We start from the raw sequence: 22,356 nt of genomic DNA, 5'->3' as shown, positions 1-22,356 counted from the left end.
TCCCCAACCAACCCCATTTTTAGGGACCCCTTGGTGCGCGCCCATCAAGGTGAAGCATGGCGACGTGAGTTGTCGGAGTCCTGGGGGGCAGTATTATAAGAACGTGATGGGATCGCGCTGTAAGATCCGCTGTAAGAGGGGTTACGAGATGCAGCAGGGACACCCAGAGGTGGTGTGTATGGCCAGCAAACACTGGTCAGGAAACTACGCCTGCAGGGGTGAGACCGCCACACACACACACACAAACTCGCACACCTGGCCTACTGGCGAGACCCAAAATCACTGGACACACACCTTTACACCAAACATACAGTACCAGTCAAAAGTTTGGACACACCTACTCATTCAAGGGTTTTTCTTTATTTTTACAATTTTTTACATTGTAGAAATAACATATATGGAATCATGTAGTAACCAAAAAAGTGTTTAACAAATCTAAATATATTTGAGATTTGAGATTTTTCAAAGTAGCCAACCTTTGCCTTGATGACAGCTTTTGCACACTCTTGGCATTCTCTCAACCAACTTCACCTGGAATGATTTTCCAACAGTCTCGAAGGAGTTCCCACATATTCTGAGCACTTGTTGGCTGCTTTTCCTTCACTCTGCGGGCCAACTCATCCCAACTCATCAGTTTTGGGACACTGTAAAGTCCATGGAGAATAAGATCACCTCCTCCCAACTGCCCACTGCACTGAGGCTAGGAAACACTGTCACTACCGATAAATCCGATAAATTCATGATAATCGAATGGTTACCCCTACCCTGGCCAACAGTTCTGCACCCCCCGCAGAAACTTGCCCAAGCCCCCACCGCTGCTTCTCCTTCACCCAAATCCAGACAGCTGATGTTCTGAAAGAGCTGCAAAATCTGGACCCCTACCAATAAACTGGGCTAGACAATCTGGACTCTCTCTTTCTAAAATTATCCGCGGCAATTGTTGCAACCCCTTTTACTAGCCTGTTCAACCTCTCTTTCGTATCATCTGAGATCCCTAAAGATTGGAAAGCTGCTGCGTTCATCCCCCTCTTCAAAGGGGGAGACACTCTAGACCCAAACTCTTATAGACCTATATCCATCTTGCCCTGCCTTGCTAAAGTTTTCGAAAGCCAAGTTAACAAACAGATCACCAACCGTTTTGAATCCCACCGTACCTTCTCCGCTATGCAATCTGGTTTTCGAGCTGGTCATGGGTGCACCTCAGCCACCCTCAAGGTCCTAAACGATATCATAACCGCCATCGATAAAAAATAGTACTGTGCACCCGTCTTCATCGACCTGGCCAAGGCTTTCGACTCTGTCAATCACCACATTCTTATCGGCAGACTCAATAGCCTTGGTTTCTCAAATGACTGCCTTGCCTGGTTCACCAACTACTTCTCAGATAGAGTTCAGTGTGTCAAATCGGAGGGCCTGTTTTCTGGACCTCTGGCGGGCTCTATGGGGGTGCCATAGGGTTCAATTCTCTGGCCGACTCTTTTCTCTGTATATAGCAATGATGTCGCTCTTGCTGCTGGTGATTCTCTGTTCCACCTCTACGCAGATGACACCATTCTGTATACTTCTGGCCCTTCTTTGGACACTGTGTTAACCTCTTTAGGGTACGTGAGACGTTAGCGTCCCACCTCTTCAACAGCCAGTGAAACTGCAGGGCGCCAAATACAGAAATACTCATTATAAAAATTCAGAAAACAAAACATATTTTACATAGGTTTAAAGATTAACTTCTTGTGAATCCAACCACGGTGTCAGATTTAAAAAATGCTTTACGGCGAAAGCATACCTTACGATTATTTGAGAACATAGCCCAGCAGACAAATCATTACAAACAGTAACCAGCCAAGTAGAAGAGTTACACAAGTCAGAAATAGAGATAAAATTAATCCCTTACCTTTGATGATCTTCATATGGGTGCACTCAGAAGACATTCATTTACTCAATAAAGGTTCCTTTTGTTCGATAAAGTCTATTTATATCCAAAAACCTCAATTTTGTTCGCGCTTTTTCTTCAGTAATCCACAGGCTCAAACGCAGTCAAAACAGGCAGACAAAAAATCCAAATTGTATCAGTACAGTTCATAGAACCATGTCGAACGATGTTTATATTCAATCCTCAGGTTGTTATTAGCCTAAATAATCGATAATATTTCAACCCATATACTAACGTCGTCAATATGAAAGGTAAACAAGAAAGGCACTCTCTCTGGTCGTGTGCATGAAAAATCTCTGTGACACGGCAGGTCCACTCATTCAGACTGCTCTTATTCCCTAATTTCTCAGAATACAAGTCTGAAACAATTTGTAAAGACTGTTGACATCTAGTGGAAGGCATGGGAACTGCAATTTGAGTCCTAAGTCAATGGATACTGTAATGGCATTGAATAGAAAACTAAAAATAAAATACAAATCTCAGGTTTTCGCCTGTCAAATCAGTTCTGTTATACTCACAGACACTATTTTAACAGTTTTGGAAACTTTATTTTACCAGTTATATGCATATCATATCTTCCTGGCCCGAGTAGCAGGCAGTTTAATTTGGGCATGCTTTTCATCCAAAATTCCGAATGCTGCCCTCTACCCTAGAGAAGTTAACAAACCTCCAGACGAGCTTCAATGCCATACAACTCTCCTTCCGTGGCCTCCAACTGCTCTTAAACGCATGTAAAACTAAATGCATGCTCTTCAACCGATCACTGCCCGCACCCTCCCACCCGACTAGCATCACTACACTGGACGTTTCTGACTTAAAATATGTGGACAACTACAAATACCTAGGTGTCTGGTTAGACTGTAAACTCTCCTTCCAGACGCACATTAAGCATCTCCAATCGAAAATTAAATCTAGAATTCCTATTTCGCAACAAAGCCTCCTTCACTCATGCTGCCTAACATACCCTCGTAAAACTGACTATCCTACCGATCCTTGACTATGGCGATGTCATTTACAAAATAGCCTCCGACACTCTCTACTCAGCAAATTAGATGTAGTCTATCACAGTGCCATCCGTTTTGTCACCAAAGCCCCATATACTACCCACCACTGCGACCTCTATGCTCTCGTTGGTTGGCCCTCACTTCATGTTCGTCGCCAAACCCACTGGCTCCAGGTCATCTATAAGTCTTTGCTAAGCCCCGTCTTATCTCAGCTCACTGCTCCAGCAGGTATATTTCACTGGTCATCCCTAAAGCCAACTCCTCATTTGGCCGCCTTTCCTTCCAGTTCTCTGCTGCCAATGACTGGAACAAATTACAAAAATCACTGAAGCTGGAGACTTACATCTCCCTCACTAACTTTAAGCATGAGCTGTCAGAGCAGCTTACCGATCACTGCACCTGTACACAGCTCATCTGTAAATAGCCCACCCAACTACCTCATCCCCATATTGTTATTTATTTTTTCTCTTTTGCACACCAGTATCTCTACTTGCACATCATCATCTGCACATTTATCACTCCAGTGTTAATGCTAAATTGTAATTATTTCGCCACTATGGCCTATTTATTGCCTTACCACCCTAATCTTACTACATTTGCACACACTGTATATAGATTTTTCTGTTGTGTTATAGACTGTACGTTTGTTTATCCCATGTGTAACTCTGTGTTGTTGTTTTTGTCGCACTGCTTTATCTTGGCCAAGTCGCAGTTGTAAATGAGAACTTGTTCTCAACTGGCCTAGCTGGTTAAACAAAGGTGAATAAATAAAAAAATCCCAAATCTTCTCAATTGGGTTGAGGTCGGGTGATTGTGGAGGCCAGGTCATCTGATGCAGCACTCCATCACTCTCCTTCTTGGTCAAATAGTCCTTATACAGCCTGGAGGTGTGTTTTTGGGTCATTGTCCTGTTTAAAAACAAATGATAGTCCCACTAAGCGCAAACCAGATGGGATGGCGTATTGCTGCAGAGTGCTGTGGTAGCCATGCTGGTTCATTGTGCCTTGAATTCTAAATAAATCACAGACAGCGTCATCAGCAAAGCATTCCCACAACATCCCACCTCCTCCTCCATGCTTCACTTTGGGAACCACACATGCGGAGATCAAGCCTTCACCTAATCTGTATCTCACAAAGACATGGCACTCAAATTTGGACTCATCAGACCAAAGGACAGATTTCCAAAGGTTTAATGTCCATTGCTTGTGTTTCTTGGCCCAAGCAAGTCTCTTCTTTTTATTGGTGTCCTTTAGTAGTGGTTTCTTGCAGCAATTCAACCTTGAAGGCCTGATTCACACAGTCTCCTCTGAACAGTTGATGTTGAGATGTGTCTGTTACTTGAACTCTGTGAAGCATTTATTTGGGCTGCAATTTCTGAGGCTGGTAACTCTAATGAACTTGTTCACTGCAGCAGAGGTAACTCTGGGTCTTCCTTTCCTGTGGTGGTCCTCATGAGAGCCAGTTTCATCATAGCGCTTGATGGTTTTTGCGACTGCACTTGAAGAAACTTTCAAAGTTCTTGATGTGTTCAGTATTGACTGACCTGTCTTAAGATAGGTGTCCCTAAACTGGAATGGTTGTTGTTAACATGCGCTAATGTGACTGGAATGACATTGTAAGTGTCTTGGATAATCATCTCGGAAATATAACACTCTTACAAGAACTTGTAAAATCAATATTGGCTTTTAATATAACATATCACAAGCCGTGTCAGTACGCGGAAAGACCAACTTCCATAAGCACTGGCTCTGTTCTTATACACACATAGCACATGAGTTCATTACATACTTTAATTAAATTACTTCTCCTAGGTCATCTGCCACTATTATCCTTCATTTCAGGCTTCCTGCTTGTTTACGCCCAATAACGCCTGTATCCGCTCTTGATTAGATTATAATGGTGGCAGGACCCTCTTGTCTCCTAAAATTAATATATGTCTATCTTACCCTAAGCACTTATGGCCTTTACCCTAAGCACTTATGGCCTTTCCTCTCTATTTAATCTTCATAATGGTGTCCTGCTCTTTCCATAAATGCACTTTAAAGCATGTATGGCTTCGGCCATTTTACTATCTGTTTTATCTTTGGTTTCCTGTTTTTACCAGAATGACAAATGCACTCACTTGTTGCCTTCTCCTCCTATATTCTAATGTACACTTCTATGTCTGTCCCTAAATGTATCATTCACTCCCACATAAGTAACAGCCAACTTTTCAGGACATACAGTAGACATGTCTTATATTGGCAGAAAGCTTACATTCTTGTTAATCTAACTGCACTGTCCAATTTACAGTAGCTATTACAGTGAAAAAAGACCATGCTATTGTTTGAGGAGAGTGCAAAACAACAAAACGCTTTTATCATGGCAACTGGTTTGATACATTCACCTCAGAAGGTAAATAATGTACTTACATTCAGTAATCTTGCTCTGATTTGTCATCCTGAGGGTCCCAGAGATAAAAGGTAGCATAGTTTTGTTTGATAAAATCAATTTTTATATTCAAATGTAGGAACTGGGTTCTACAGTTTGAACCCCTGCCGTCTCTGGCCCCACCCCGCCCGGCCATCTAGATGTGAAAGTTGAAAAAGAGGCTGCGATCCTTGCTTATTTGAGCTGTTCTTGCCATAATATGGACTTGGTCTTCCACTAATTAATTCCACAAATTAACTTTTAACAAGGCACACCTGTTCATTTAAATGCATTCCAGGTGACTACCTCATGAAGCTGGTTGAGAGAATGCCCAAGAGTGTGCAAAGGTGTCATCAAGGCAAAGAGTGGCTACTTTGAAGAATCTCAAGTATAAAATATATTTTTGATTTTGTTTAACATTTTTTTGGTTACTACATGATTCCATATGTGTTATTTTATTGTTATGATGTCTTCACTGTTTTTCTACAATGTAGAAATGTAGTACAAATAAAGAAAAACCCTTAAAAGAGTAGGTGTGTCTAAACTTTTGACTGGTACTGTATGTAACCACTGAAGATACACACAACCAATAGAATCATTGTCAGATTCATCAGCTACCTGCTAATCATACACCCTGTTTGTGAAAATACATTTATGGACTTGATTTGTGTTTCCCTGTCAGAGATCCGGTGTCCTAAGCTACAGATGCCTGCTAACGGTGGCTATAAGTGTTCAGACGGATCCTACTTTAACTCCCGCTGTGAGTTCTTCTGCTCCCTTGGATATACTCTGAAGGGGTCCAAGACTGTCACCTGCCAGTACCACAAGACCTGGACCTCAGGGGAGAGCGCCTGCATAGGTGAGTCAGAGAGTGCTTGTGTGCATGTGGATGAGTGTGTATTTACCGATGTACAGTATGTGTATGGCATTTGTGTGTGTGGTGTTTGTCTGTAGCTGTCAAATCAAATCAAATTGTATTTGTCACATGCGCCGAATACAACAGGTGTAGACCTTACAGTGAAATGCTTACAAGCCCTTAACCAACAATGCAGTTAAAAAAAAGTGTTAAGAAAATATTTACTAAATAAACTGAAGTAAACAATAAATAAATAAAAAGTAAAAAATAACAAAATAGAAAAATAACAAATAATGAAAGAGCAACAATAAAATAATAGTAACGAGGCTATATACAGGGGGTACCGGTACAGAGTCCATGTGTGGGGGCACTGGTTAGTCGAGGTAATTGAGGTAATATGTACAGTCGTGGCCAAAAGTTTTGAGAATGACACAAATATACATTTTCACAAAGTCTGCTGCCTCAGTTTGTGTGATGGCAATTTGCATATACTCCAGAATGTTATGAAGAGTGATCAGATGAATTGCAATTAATTGCAAAGTCCCTCTTTGCCATGCAAATTAACTGAATCCACAAAACACATTTCCACTGCATTTCAGCCCTGCCACAACAAAAGGACCAGCTGACATCATGTCAGTGATTCTCTCATTAACACAGGTGTGAGTGTTGACAAGGACAAGGCTGGAGATCACTCTGTCATGCTGATTGAGTTCGAATAACAGACTGGAAGCTTCAAAAGGAGGGTGGTGCTTGGAATCATTGTTCTTCCTCTGTCAACCATGGTTACCTGCAAGGAAACACGTTCCGTCATCTTTGCTTTGCACAAAAAGAGCTTCACAGGCAAGGATATTGCTGCCAGTAAGATTGCACCTAAATCAACCATTTATCGGATCATCAAGAACTTCAAGGAGAGCGGTTCAATTGTTGTGAAGAAGGCTTCAGGGCGCCCAAGAAAGTCCAGCAAGCGCCAGAACCGTCTCCTAAAGTTGATTCAGCTGCGGGATCGGGGCACCACCAGCACAGAGCTTGCTCAGGAATGGCAGCAGGCAGGTGTGAGTGCATCTGCACGCACAGTGAGGCAAAGAGTTTTGGAGGATGGCCTGGTGTCAAGAAGGGCAGCAAAGAAGCCACTTCTCTCCAGGAAAAACATCGGGGACAGACTGATATTCTGCAAAAGTTACAGGGATTGGACTCCCAACCTGCTCAATGATCTTGACTAACCGGTGCCCCCGCACATTGACTCTGTACCGCTACCCCCCGTATATAGCCTCGCTACTGTTATTTTACTGCTGCTCTATAATGAATTGTTGTTTGAATTTTTTACTTAAGACTTATTTTTCTTAAAACTGCGTTGTTGGTTAAGAGCTTGTAAGTTATCTTTTCACTGTAAGGTCTACTACACCTGTTGTATTCGGCGCATGTGACAAATACGGTTATATTTGATTTGTAAGCAGGAATCAGGAGGATAGAGTTATGGTCAGATTTTCCAAATGGAGGGTGAGCTTTGTATGCGTCTCTGTGTGGAGTAAAGGTGGTCTAGAGTTTATTCCCTCTGGTTGCACATGTAACATGCTGGTAGAAATTAGGTAAAACGGATTTAAGTTTCCCTACTTTAAAGTTCCCGGCCACTGAGAGTGCCGCCTCTGGATGAGCATTTTCTTGTTTGATATGGCCTTATACGGGTCGTTGAGTGCGGTCTTAATGCCAGCATCGATTTGTGGTGGTAAATAGAGAGCTACAAAAAATATAGTTGAAAACTCCCTTGGTAAATAGTGTTGTCTACGTTTTATCATGAGATACTCTACCTCAGGTGAGCAAAACCTTGAGACTTCATTAATATTAGATTTTGTGCACCAGCTGTTATTGACAAATAGACACAGACCGCCACCACTTGTCTTACCAAAGGCAACTGTTCTATCTTGCCGATGCACGGAAAACCCAGCCAGCTGTTATCAATGTCGTCTTTCAGCCACGACTCAGTGAAACAGCACTCCATCACAGGAGCTTCTCTAGTCTAAAATCACCCCAATTACACAGACAGGACATAACATAACACAACATAACATGACAGAACAGGGAAAAGCACATTTTTTCTCTCTCTTCCTGTTTCTCTTCCCTCCACATCTGCTGACCTTTTTAACCACTCTTTCCCCCCTCTCCTCTCTCCTTCTCTGGTAGATGTGGATGCCCCAGTAATAAAGTGTCCTAACCTGAAGGACAAGACGGCAGAGCCTGGCAAGCTCACTGCCAGGGTGACCTGGGATACACCGGAGGGCAAGGACACGGCCGATGGCATCCTCACTGAGTCAGTCTGCCCCCTGATCCTTAACCCCTAACTCCACTGAACCTTCATTTATAACCTGTAGTGGTAGTTAGGCTTGGGCTGTATACCATGTATTAGAGGTCGACCGATTATGATTTTTCAACGCCGATACCGATTATTGGAGGACCAAAAAAGCCGATACCGATTAATCGGACGATTAAAAAAAAAATATATATATATATATTTGTAATAATGACAATTACAACAATACTGAATGAACACTTTTATTTTCATTCAATATAATACATAAATAAAATCAATTTAGTCTCAAATAAATAATGAAACATGTTTAATTTGGTTTAAATAATGCAAAAACACAGTGTTGGAGAAGAAAGTAGGTGCCATGTAAAAAAAAAAGCTAACGTTTAAGTTCCTTGCTCAGAACATGAGAACATATGAAAGCTGGTGGTTTATTTTAACATGAGTCTTCAATATTCCCAGTTAAGAAGTTTTAGGTTGTAGTTATTATAGGAATGTATAGGACTATTTCTCTCTATACCATTTGTATTTTATATACCTTTGACTATTGGATGTTCTTATAGGCACTATAGTATTGCCAGCCTAATCTCGGGAGTTGATAGGCTTGAAGTCATAAACATTTACATTTACATTTAAGTCATTTAGCAGACGCTCTTATCCAGAGCGACTTACAAATTAGAAAGTTCATACATATTCATCCTGGTCCCCCCGTGGGGAATGAACCCACAACCCTGGCGTTGCAAGCGCCATGCTCTACCAACTGAGCCACACGGGACCAAAAACAGCGCTGTGCTTCAAGCATTGCGAAGTGCTGCTGGCAAACGCAGGAAAGTGCTGTTTGAATGAATGCTTACGAGCCTGCTGCTGCCTACCACTGCGCAGTCAGACTGCTCTATCAAATATCAAATCATAGACTTAATTATAATATAATAAACACATAGAAATATGAGCCTTAGGTCATTAATATGGTCAAATCCGGAAACTATCATTTCGAAAACAAAACGTTTATCAGTGAAATACGGAACCGTTACGTATTTTATCGAACGGGTGGCAACTCTAAGTCTAAATATTGCTGTTACATTGCACAACCTTCAATGTTATGTCATAATTATGTACAATTCTGGCAAATTAATTACGGTCTTTGTTAGGAAGAAATGGTCTTCACACAGTTCGTAACGAGCCAGGCGGCCCAAACTGCTGCATATACCCTGACTCTGCTTACACTGAACGCAAGAGAAGTGACACAATTTCCCTAGTTAATATTGCCTGCTAAAAAAAAAAAATTTAAACTCAATATGCAGGTTTAAAAATATATACTTGTGTATTGGTTTTAAGAAAGTCATTGATGTTTATGGTTAGGTACATTGGTGCTACGATTTTGCTTTTTCGCGAATGCACTTTTGTTAAATCATCACCCGTTTGGCAAAGTAGGCTGTGATTTGATGATAAATTAACAGGCACCGCATTGATTATATGCAACGCAGGACAAGCTAGTTAAACTAGTAATATCATCAACCATGTGTAATTAACTAGTGATTAGGTTAAGATTGATTGTTTTTTATAAGATACGTTTAATGCTAGTGTAGCGTGGTTTGTTCTGCGTTGTGTACTTTAATTAGGACACTGCCACAACTGGAGGTCTGCTGGTTGGATTATTTTTATTTGCCCTGCACACGAAGAGACAACACACAATATTTTGGCCCTTGGCGCAGTCACAGCTCTCAGGCACCTTGCTATGCCGAAGGTCAGGCAAAAGAGAGCTCCAAAAATAAATAACAGGTGCTGCGTGCACACATTCAGTGCACAACAGCACACCATACAATACAAGTAAAATGATATAGAACATAATTCTGACAAAATAAAAGACATACCTGTACACAAAGAGACAACACACAATATTTTAACCCTTGGCGCAGTCACAGCTCTCAGGCACCTGCGCGAGAACATAGAAACTCACTCAAACACCGTCCCAAGTACTCACAAGTTACAATAGGTACCCTAGTTAGCGAGCTTTGTGAAACTTGTTAACATAAATCTTTATATTGTCCACATTGTAACGAACTTATGGTTGCATAACAGCACATTGTGTAACATTTACCACGGTTTTATATTAAACAATTTTGGAGCCAAGGACAACATACCTTGCTATGCCGAAGGTCAGGCAAAAGAGAACAATAAGGGGGTACGGAAATACAGATAACCCGCGATGGGCCAAACCAAAATATACAAAACTTTTACAATCACGTGTATGTACAATATTGATATGAAAAAGTGTTTGTACACCAAAACCTACATTAGCTATTCAGCTGTAATTAAATTTAAAAAACACACTGAATTATTATTATTAACATCCCCTCTTGACCTGGCCTATTTGAATTGGTCCTTATGTGCAACTTGGTGCATAATCTAGGGGAACAACATCACACTGCTACACTAGCTAGATACTTACCTTGGCTCCTTGCTGCACTTGCGTAACATGTGGTCAGCCTGCCACGCAGTCTCCTCGTGGATTGCAATGTAATCGGCCATAATCGGCATATAAAAATGCAGATTACCGATTTGTTATAAACTTGAAATTGGCACAAATTAATCAGCCATGCAGATTAATCGGTCAACCTCTACCGTGTATATACCGTATACCGGGATATTTGGAAATAGCCACAGGATGTTTTTTCAATACCGTTTAAACTATTTATTTGAAGTTTTTGTATACATTTTAATATTTGTAGTTCTTTATTTTACCTGTCACATTTTTTCTTACCGGTAGTCCCCAGTCACGTGGTGTTTGTTTACAAGCACACAACAACAAGAGACTTGTGAGTCACTCACTGTTGTGCAGCACACGTCTAGTTACAGTATGGAATTCACAACTAAATGTTTGCCAGCTAGATATTTTATAGCTATTAATTATACTGTCTAAAATGTGCTAAATGTTCTACAGTTGTGTATTTGGTTTGCTAATTTAGTAGCTAGTTCGCTATCTAGCTAAGTGGTTAGCTTGTTCCAAAAATCAAGCTTAGCTTAGTAACAGTAGAGAACCCCCTCCTGGATCAAGAGCCTTGCTGTCTAATATTTGTTTTGTGCGTGCAGCAAACTGTAAGTAGCTTTTTGAGTTACTTGTATAACTTTATGAGCTTAGATCAGAGGCTGTATAAAATATTTGCGAAAAACTTGTTAGCATTTAGTTTGCATTCTCTATGAGATTTTACATGTACTTGTTAGCATGGCTAACCTTAGGATTACAGAGGCTGTGGGTTTAGAAAACAGCTCCCCTTGTGTTCAGTGCTGGCATTACCGAATATCACGGTATAGCACAAGGTTGGAATGAAGGTATGACCATCTGGATACCGCCCAAGTCTAGTGGCAGTAGTAGCAGTAATAGTAGTAGTCATGGTAGCAGTAGTAGTAGGGTAAGTCTTTAGTTAGGCTTCAGTACTATTGACACAGTGTAGTATTTGACTGAGGCTGTGTTTACAGTGTGATCCTGAAAGGGAAGCCTCCTGGACACTTCCCTGAGGGGCTCCATAAGATGTCCTACACCGTCTATGACCGCGCTGGGAACAAGGGCAGTTGCCGCTTCTCAGTCAGAGTACGAGGTGATCCCCCAACATTTTTACAGTGTTTCTAGTCAGACAGCAATGTTCTGACAACATTTGAAGGAACAATCACAGAACACTTACACATTTATGCCTCTTAGGCTGCTTTTACACAATCAGACAATTTTTATATTCCACTAATTGGTCTTTTGACCTATCACGTCAGATCTTTTCACATCAGACCTTTTTCAGAGGTGAAATGATTGGTCAAAATACAAAATTAGCGAAAAACAATCAGAATTGGGATGCGTGAACACAGCCTTAGAGTGTGTGTCTGAATCTGTTTTGTGGCACCAGTGCGTCGCTGCAGCCCCATCACCCCTCCAGAGAACGGCTATATGAAGTGTGACAGTGACGGAGATAACTACGGAGCCACCTGTGATTTCAAATGTACAGGAGGGTACGAACTCCAGGGCAGTGCTGCCAGGGTGTGCCAGTATGGACTCACCTGGTCAGGCACGGAAACCAACTGTGCAGGTACATATCTGTGCACACACACATGTATGTATACTCACACACATACACACATACTGTTCACATCACATAAGCACACCTCACAGACACACATACAGTACTTTACACTTCACATAAACCAATAGGGCTGGGAATTGCTAGGGACCTCCCGATATAATATCATCACGATACTTAGGTGTCGATACAATATGTATTGCGATTATCACGAATCTATATGTATTGCGATTCAATACTGTGATTTTATTGCGATTCGATGTTCCAAACATATTGCTCACCATATGTCTACTGCAGAGGGACAAGAGAGAGCCATGAGAAAATGAGTTTTGATCAGACATGGAAATAAAAGTTCTGAAAAACAAATTGACTCCCTATTTAAAAAGAAAGAATGAGAACATGCAGGCATATCAAACCAGCACAAAAATGATATTGTGATATTTTCAAAATGATACGATACATCGTCAAAAATAATATCCCGATATGTAACTATTGATTTTTTTCCCCCGTCACTATAAACCACACACACATACAGTTGAAGTCGGAAGTTTACATACACCTTAGCCAAATACATTTAAACTCAGTTTTTCACAATTCCTGACATTTAATCCTAGTACGAATTCCCTGTTTTAGGTCAGTTAGGATCACCACTTTATTTTAAAAATGTGACATGTCAGAATAATAGTAGAGAGAATGATTTATTTCAGGTTTTATTTCTTTCATCACATTCCCAGTGGGTCAGAAGTTTACATACACTCAATTAGTATTTGGTATCATTGCCATTGAATTGTTTAACTTGGGTCAAACGTTTCGGTTAGCCTTCCACAAGCTTCCCACAATAAGTTGGGTGAATTTTGGCCCATTCCTCCTGACAGAGCTGGTGTAACTGAATCAGGTTTGTAGGCCTCGTTGCTCACACACACTTTTTCAGTTCTGCCCACAAATGTTCTATAGGATTGAGGTCAGGGCTTTGTCATGGCCACTCCAATACCTTGACTTTGTTGTCCTTAAGCCATTTTGCCACAACTTTGGAAGTATGCTTGTGGTCATTGTCCATTTGGAAGACCCATTTGCAACCAAGCTTTAACTTCCTGACTGATGCCTTGAGATGTTGCTTCAATATATCCACATAATTTTCCTCCCTCATGATGTCATCTATTTTGTGAAGTGCACCAGTTCCTCCTGCAGCAAAGCACCCCCACAACATGACATTTGTCCAAAAGTACGATCTTTGTCCCCATGTGCAGTTGCAAACTGTACTCTGGCTTTTCTATGGCGGTTTTGGAGCAGCGGCTTCTTCCTTGCTGAGCAGCCTTTCAGGTTAAGTCGATATAGGACTCGTTTTACTGTGGATATAGATACTTTTGTACCTGTTTCCTCCAGCATCTTCACAATGTCCTTTGTTGTTGTTCTGGAATTGATTTGCACTTTTCGCACCAAAGTACGTTCATCTCTAGGAGACAGAACGTGTCTCCTTCCTGAGCGGTATGACGGCTGCATGGTCCCATGGTGTTTATACTTGCGTACTATTGTTTGTACAGATGAACGTGGTACCTTCAGGCGTTTGGAAATTGCTCCCAAGGATGAACCAGACTTGTGGAGGTCTACAATTTTTTTTATGAGGTCTTGGCTGATTTCTTTAGATTTTCCCATGATGTTATGCAAAGAGGCACTGAGTTTGAAGGTAGGCCTTGAAATACATCCACAGGTATACCTCCAATTGACTCAAATGATGTAAATTAGCCTAACAGAAGCTTCTAAAGCCATGACATACAGTGGGCTCCAAAATTACTGGCACCACTGACTGGCAATGCACAAACAATACTGAAACAAATATAAACAATATATTTATAGAGACAAACTCAAAATACCAACATGTGAAAAATACTGTACTTTATTAATGTTTCAATGTAACCCAACAAAATAATTTATTGATTTAATTAAAAATCAATCTTCCAAATCAAGGTTTCACAATTAATGGAACCCTTAAATATTATTGTAAATAACATCTACCAAAATTAAACCAGGAATTAAATTCCACTTATATCCCTTTGTCATCCAACACCATGAAGAAAACAAAAGACCTGGCAGTTCAAAAGACACAGATGGTCGTAGACCTTCATAAATCTGGTAATGGCTACAAGAAGATCCACAAATGATTGAATATACCACTGAGCACTGTCAGGGCAATTATTAAAACATTCAAAAGATATGTGTAACGGTGTTCCTCTCTCTCTTCATACGAAGAGGAGGAGTAGTGATTCGACCAAGGCGCAGCGGGTTGTGAATACATAATGATTTATTAGAACACGACGAAAAACAAACTATACTTGAATAAACTAACAAAACAAATAAACGATGCAGACAGACCTGAACACGAACTTACATATAACGTGAAGAACGCATGAACAGGAACAGACTACATAAAACTAACAAACCGAAAACAGTCCCGTGTGGTGCACAGACACAGACACGGAAGACAACCACCCACAAACAAACAGTGTGAAAACACCTACCTTAATATGACTCTCAATCAGAGGAACTGAAAAACACCTGCCTCTAATTGAGAGCCATATTAGGTCACCCTTTAAACCAACATAGAAAAAGAAAACATAGACTGCCCACCCAAACTCACGTCCTGACCAACTAACACATACAAAACTAACAGAAAACAGGTCAGGAACGTGACATAACCCCCCCCTTAAGGTGCGAACTCCGGGCGCACCAGCACAAAGTTTAGGGGAGGGTCTGGGTGGGCATCTGACCACGGTGGTGGCTCAGGCTCTGGGCGAGGTCCCCACCCCACCATAGTCAATCCCAGCTTCCGTTTCCCCCTACGACTGACCACCCTCCTATTCCACCCACTGAATTTCCTGGGTAACATCGAGACAAGGGGCAGCACCGGGATAAGGTAGTTCAGGACAGAGATATAGCACAGGACAGAGAGGTAGCTCAGGATAGAGGGGCAACTCCGGACTGAAAGGCAGCTCCGGACAGAGAGACAGCTCTGGACTGAGGGGCAGTTCTGGATTAATGTCCGCTCTGGGCTGAGCGGCAGCTCATGACTGGCTGACGGCTCTGGACGCTCATGGCTGGCTGACGGCTCTGGACGCTCATGGCTGGCTGACGGCTCTGGACGCTCATGGCAGGCTGACGGCTCTGGACGCTCATGGCAGGCTGACAGCTCTGGACGCTCATGGCAGGCTGACGGCTCTGGACGCTCATGGCAGGCTGACGGCTCTGGACGCTCATGGCAGGCTGACGGCTCTGGACGCTCATGGCAGGCTGACGGCTCTGGACGCTCATGGCAGGCTGACGGCTCTGGACGCTCATGGCAGGCTGACGGCTCTGGACGCTCATGGCTCGCTGGCGGCTCTGGCAGATCCTGTCTGGCTGGCGGCTCTGGCAGATCCTGTCTGGCTGGCGGCTCTGGCAGATCCTGTCTGGCTGGCGGCTCTGGCAGATCCTGTCTGGCTGGCGGCTCTGGCAGATCCTGTCTGGTTGGCGGCTCTGGCAGATCCTGTCTGGTTGGCGGCTCTGGCAGATCCTGTCTGGTTGGCGGCTCTGGCAGATCCTGTCTGGTTGGCGGCTCTGGCAGATCCTGTCTGGTTGGCGGCTCTGGCAGATCCTGTCTGACGAATGGCTCTAGCGGCTCCTGACTGACTATCGCCTCTGACGGCTCGGGACAGACGGGCGGCTCTAATGGCTCGGGACAGACGGATGGCTCAGACGGCACTGGGCAGACGGATGGCTCAGACGGCACTGGGGAGACGGATGGCTCAGACGGCGCTGGGGAGACGGATGGCTCAGACGGCGCTGGGGAGACGGATGGCTCAGATGGCGCTGGGGAGACGGATGGCTCAGATGGCGCTGGGGAGACGGATGGCTCAGATGGCGCTGGGGAGACGGATGGCTCAGATGGCGCTGGGGAGACGGATGGCTCTGGCCGGATAAGGCGCACTGTAGACCTGGTGCGTGGTGCCGGAACTGGAGGCACCGGGCTAAGGACACGCACCTTCATGCTAGTGCGAGGAGCAGGGACAGGGTACACTGGACTCTCAAAGCGTACTCTGTGCCTGGTGCGTGGTACCGGCACTGGTGGCACCGGGCTGAGTGCACGCACATCAGGACTAGTACGGGGAGAAGTAACAGTGTGTACCGGACTCAGGAGACGCACAGGTGGCTTAGTGCGTGGTGCCGGAACTGGAGGCACCGAACTGGATACACGCACCATAGGGAGAGTGCGTGGAGGAGGAACAGGGCTCTGGAAACGCACTGGAAGCCTGGTGCGTGGTGTAGGCACTGTTGGTACTGGACTGGGGCGGGGAGGTGGCGCCGGAAATACCGGACGTGCAGGCGTACTGGCTCTCTTGAGCATTGAGCCTGCCCAACCTTACCTGGTTGAATGCTCCCGGTCGCCCGACCAGTGCGGGGAGGTGGAATAACCCGCACCGGGCTATGTAGGTGAACCGGGGAAACCATGCGTAAGGCAGGTGCCATGTATGCCGGCCCGAGGAGACGCACTGGAGACCAGACGCGTTGAGCCGGCCTCATGACACCTGGCTCAATGCCCAATCTAGCCCTACCAGTGCGGGGAGGTGGAATAACCCGCACCGGGCTATGCACACGTACAGGAGACACCGTGCGCTCTACTGCGTAACACGGTGTCTGCCCGTACTCCCGCTCTCCACGGTTAGCCTGGGAAGTGGGCGCAGGTCTCCTACCTGCCCTTGGCCCACTACCTCTTATCCCCCCCCAATACATTTTTGGGTAGTACTCACGGGCTTTTCGGGCTTCCGTGCTAGACGCGTCCCCTCATAACGCCGGTTCCCTTCTCCGGTTGCCTCTGCTCTCCTCAGTGCCTCCAGCTGTTCCCATGGGAGGCGATCCCTTCCAGCCAGGATCTCCTCCCATGTGTAGCAACCTTTACCGTCCAAAACATCCTCCCATGTCCATTCCTCCTTCTTGCGTTGTCCCTTCCTCCCGTTACACCGCTGCTTGGTTCTGGTTATTTGGTGGGTGGTTCTGTAACGGTGTTCCTCTCTCTCTTCATACGAAGAGGAGGAGTAGTGATTCGACCAAGGCGCAGCGGGTTGTGAATACATAATGATTTATTAGAACACGACGAAAAACAAACTATACTTGAATAAACTAACAAAACAAATAAACGATGCAGACAGACCTGAACACGAACTTACATATAACGTGAAGAACGCATGAACAGGAACAGACTACATAAAACTAACAAACCGAAAACAGTCCCGTGTGGTGCACAGACACAGACACGGAAGACAACCACCCACAAACAAACAGTGTGAAAACACCTACCTTAATATGACTCTCAATCAGAGGAACTGAAAAACACCTGCCTCTAATTGAGAGCCATATTAGGTCACCCTTTAAACCAACATAGAAACAGAAAACATAGACTGCCCACCCAAACTCACGTCCTGACCAACTAACACATACAAAACTAACAGAAAACAGGTCAGGAACGTGACAATATGGAACAATTGAAAACCTCACGGGTAGAGGACGCAAATACATTTTGCCCCCCAGGATAGGGAGGAGGATCGTGAGAGAAGCAACAAAAGCCCCAGAATCACTGTGAAAGAATTGCAGGCCTTGGTGGCGTCTTGGGGTCACCAGGTTTAAAAAAGCACCATCAGATGCCACCTCCACAACCACAGGCTCTTTGGAAGGGTTGCCAGAAGAAAGCCCTTAATGACCCCAAGACACAGACGCAAGCGCTTGGAGTTTGCCAAACGTCATTTAAATTATGATTGGAAGAAGGTGCTCTGGTCAGATGAGACCAAAATTCTACGTTTTGGTCAGATCAGTCACATCGTTTTGGTCACATCGGCATGTTTGGCGTCGAAACAGAGATGCATACAAGGAGAGGCACCTCATACTCACGGTGAAATATGGTGGTGTGTCAGTGATGTTTTGGGCTGTTTTAATTCCAGAGGTCCAGAGGCACTGGTTAAGATTGATGGCATAATGAATTCCACCAAGTACCAGGCAATTTTAGCTGACAATCTGGTTGCCTCTGCCAGAAGGCTGGGACTTGACCGTATGTGGACTTTCCAACAAGACAATGACCCAAAACATACCTCAAGATCCACACAGAAATGGTTCTGTGACAACAAAATCAATGTTCTGCTATGGCCATCTCAGTCGCCGGACCTCAATCCAATCGAAAACCTGTGGGCTGAGTTGAAGAGGGCAGTTGATAAGTGCAAACCCAAGAATGTAAAGGATCTTGAAAGGATCTGCATAGAGGAATGGTCCAAAATCCCTTCAAATGTGTTCCTTAACCTTGTCAAACATTACAGGAAAAGACTCCATGCTGTTATCCTTGCCAGAGATGGTTGCACTAAGTACTAAATGAGGAGTGCCAATAATTATGAAACCTTGATTTTGGTGAAATGTATTTTGTATTAAATAATGATCTGATTTTGGTGGGTTCCATTGGAACATTAATAAAGTACAGTATTTCTCACATGTTGGTATTTTGAGTTTATCTCTATAATCATATTGTTCATATTTTTTTAAGTATTGTTTGTGCATTGCCAGTCAGGGGTGCCAGTAATTTTGGAGCCCACTGTATTTTTCTGGAATTTTCCAAGCTGTTTAAAGGCACAGTCAACTTAGTGTATGTAAACTTCTGACCCACTGGAATTGTGATAGAGTGAATTATAAGTGGATTGTTTACAGACAATCTGTCTGTAAACAATTGTTGGAAAAATTACTTGTGTCATGCACAAAGTAGATGTCCTAACCCACTTGCCAAAACTATAGTTTGTTAACAAGACATTTGTGGAGTGGTTGAAAAACTAGTTTTAATGACTCCAACATAAGTGTATGTAAACCTTTGACTTCAACTGTACATTACACATCCACCGTGCTGTGTGTTTAGCAGCATTGAAGTTGTGATCAGGGGTGCTGAGGGGTTCGCTGGAGGTGGAAACGGGGATGTCTCCCTCGGCCAGGATGGGCTGTCGATCGATCAGAGGCCCAGCAGATCAATACCGCCTGCTCTGACATCGACCAGCACTGTCTGTGACACATACTTAAGTGGATTATTGTCTAATAGAAGAGACAGTATTATACTGCTATCGTATTATAAAATACAGTGACGCTCCATATAGCACTTCTGATATACGCTGTGGAAGGAACAAGTCACTCACTACTATTGCTAGCAAACTTTATAACAACAAGACCAGCAAAGACAAGTAAAACAGAGCAATGAAATTAACATCATTTTGAGATTTTTGGGGCAATTGCAAATCAAGTTACATCATTTGCTTTCATAGAATATGATGATGTGATATGTTGCAATGATGTAGTGTTTTATTATGTCATAACATGTTATGTCACAGCTATGAACATCAACGTGGGGGTGCGTACAGCCTCAGGTCTGCTGGACCAGTTCTATGAGAAACGACGCCTCCTCATCATTTCTGCTCCCACAGCTGCCAATCATTACTACAGGTTCCAAATGACTAATCTGCAGGTGAGGGATGAGGGATGAGGGAGGAGGGATGGAGGGATGAGGGAGGGAGGGATAGAGATGGATGGATGGAGGGAGAGGGATGGATGAAGGGAGGGAGGGAGAGAGTGAGGAAAGAGAGAGACCGAGTGGGGGAGTAGGTCAAATTGTCTGTGGTTCTGCTGATGGGGTGTGTAGTTCCTCGGTTCCTGGTAAACAGAAAATGTCACCGCGGAGCATAAACAATGCCGGTGTGCTCTGTAAATTCAGGCTATTCTGGGTTTGGATGATTTTCTGCCTGTCAAAAGATATTAAAAGGGAGCAGCCTTTAAAAAGCCTGACCTTTTAAAGTGTCAGGAAAGAGGTGACTCTTGTCATACGCTGTGAGTCATTAAAACCTCGCCTTTAAAGGTCCAATGCAGCCATTTTCATCTCATTATCAAATCCTTTATGGGAAACAATTAAGTACCTTACTGTGATTGTTTTCAATTAAGATGGTCTAAAAGAGCAAAGAGCAATTATTAAAGCAAGAATAGTACTAGGACTGTCTGGGAGTGGTCTGAGTGGGGAGGGTAAAACTGGCTGTTAGCGAGAGGTTTGGAACTCTCTTTCTTATTGGTCTATTAACTAATTTACTGCCTGGTGATGTCACCAAAACTCCATCTCACCAAAATAGGCTGAAATTTCAGGCAGTTTTTTCAAACACCTCTTATACTAAAAGGGCATTTTCACAATTTCACAGTATTATTCCAACTTCATAGTGTGGAAATATATATAAAACACGGGATAATCACATTTTTGACTGCACTGGGCCTTTAACAGGCCAGGTGATGGATTCTGTGACATTTGTTGACATTACTTGAATTTGTATGCGAGTGCATTTTCATGTTCTGTGCTTGTGTGTACAATGCTATTTGTGTGTTTTTGGTGTGGTTATAATATAAATGTGGGTGTATTCCAGCATGCCCAGTGTGGTCTGGATCTCAGGCATGTGACGGTGATTGAGCTGGTCGGGATTTACCCGGCACAGATCGGCCGTATCAGCCACAGACTCATCCCCCCAGGGCTGGCTCTACAACTCAGGTACACACACACATACACACACCGTCATCATCATTCATAACAAACCTATAACTCATTCTTCAGACCCACCATTGTGTGTTCAGCCTTGACCTGATGGAAGTGTTGATGTATGTTGCCTAGGTTACTGCTCCAGATCTCCCATAATAACTTCAACATGGTGATGATTGACAAGCAGGGGATGGACAAGGAGCGCTACACGTACCCCATCACATCAGCCCAGATCTTCACCACCATTGACACCTGGCAGGGACGCATGGATGAGATGGTGCTGCAGCAGGAGGCAGGCCACACCTGCCAGTAGTACACACCTCAACGACACCCCTCACTAACACCCCCACCCCAACACCATCTCCCCAAAAAAGCCCACTATTCCCAATTGTACTCCTCAACGCCCCCTATTTCCTTCACCCTATGGACAGTCCTTCTCACCCCCACAATATCCCTCCAAATCAATAATTAAACCCTACCGTTGCTCAATATTACTTCCTGAACCCGACTCCCATCCTCCAGTTCCCCATAGTAGACCACCGCTAGTTAACGTATCCCTCAATAAGTCATTGAACCCTCTATTTCCCACCAATGTGATGACTTTCAGTTGAAGTGCCTTTCTAATTGTAAGGAGACAGGGTGTTCAATAGTCACTACTAAGTAGGAAACATTAGTATCTGAATGTCTGATTGGAGTTTGTAGCTGTGGAGCATTGGGACCAGGCTAATTAGAATGGAAATATAACTCTCTTTCATCACTGCATCCTACAGCAGTTAGAGGTCCTGGGCGGAGTGGGTCATCACAATCATATTGATTCTTGTACTCGTCAGTCTTGTTTTTTTTTGTTTTTTTTAAAGCTTGGACACATTTTACTATTATTATGATGTTTTGTATAATAACTATTTTCTTTTTTTTAGATATGAAACTGGAAAAATCCTTTAGCTGTTTTATATTTATGTTTCTCAATTCTGATAGCAGTGTTTTATTTAGGACATTAATAATAAGCACTCGGGAATGTGTGTGTGTGATGTAACAGGCAGTGATGCTGGTCCATCAGTACACTGCTGTTCGTTCCGTTTGATTTCACACAACCATGATTAAATAGCCCTCTTAAAAAGAGTGACCTCGTCCTTCTGTCATTACAGTTAGAACCAGAACTATGTTTTACGACAGTCTAGTTTGTCTTTTGTAATGTAGTTTGTCTTTTGTAACGACATAAAAAGTTTTA

The 22,356-nt window shown here is 43.4% G+C and overlaps 1 protein-coding gene across 4 annotated transcripts in view; it reads left to right on the top strand.

Moving 5' to 3' along the window:
- LOC139538690 (sushi-repeat-containing protein SRPX-like) overlaps window positions 1-22,247 on the top strand; it is a 28,980-nt gene extending 6,733 nt beyond the window's left edge. For all 4 annotated transcript variants that reach the window (XM_071341046.1, XM_071341047.1, XM_071341048.1 and 1 more), the window contains 8 exons: window positions 24-218; window positions 6,026-6,202; window positions 8,378-8,504; window positions 11,979-12,097; window positions 12,395-12,574; window positions 19,948-20,081; window positions 21,019-21,140; window positions 21,261-22,247. In XM_071341046.1, the coding sequence (XP_071197147.1) occupies window positions 24-218; window positions 6,026-6,202; window positions 8,378-8,504; window positions 11,979-12,097; window positions 12,395-12,574; window positions 19,948-20,081; window positions 21,019-21,140; window positions 21,261-21,441 (1,235 nt within the window). In that variant the 3' untranslated portion in view covers window positions 21,442-22,247. The remainder of the gene's footprint in view (window positions 1-23; window positions 219-6,025; window positions 6,203-8,377; window positions 8,505-11,978; window positions 12,098-12,394; window positions 12,575-19,947; window positions 20,082-21,018; window positions 21,141-21,260) is intronic.
- The last annotated feature ends 109 nt before the right edge of the window (window positions 22,248-22,356 follow it).

The sequence above is a fragment of the Salvelinus alpinus genome, chromosome 14 (genome assembly GCF_045679555.1).
Source record: "Salvelinus alpinus chromosome 14, SLU_Salpinus.1, whole genome shotgun sequence".
NCBI lineage: Eukaryota > Metazoa > Chordata > Actinopteri > Salmoniformes > Salmonidae > Salvelinus > Salvelinus alpinus.
This window is presented reverse-complemented; position numbering and strand designations above follow the sequence as displayed.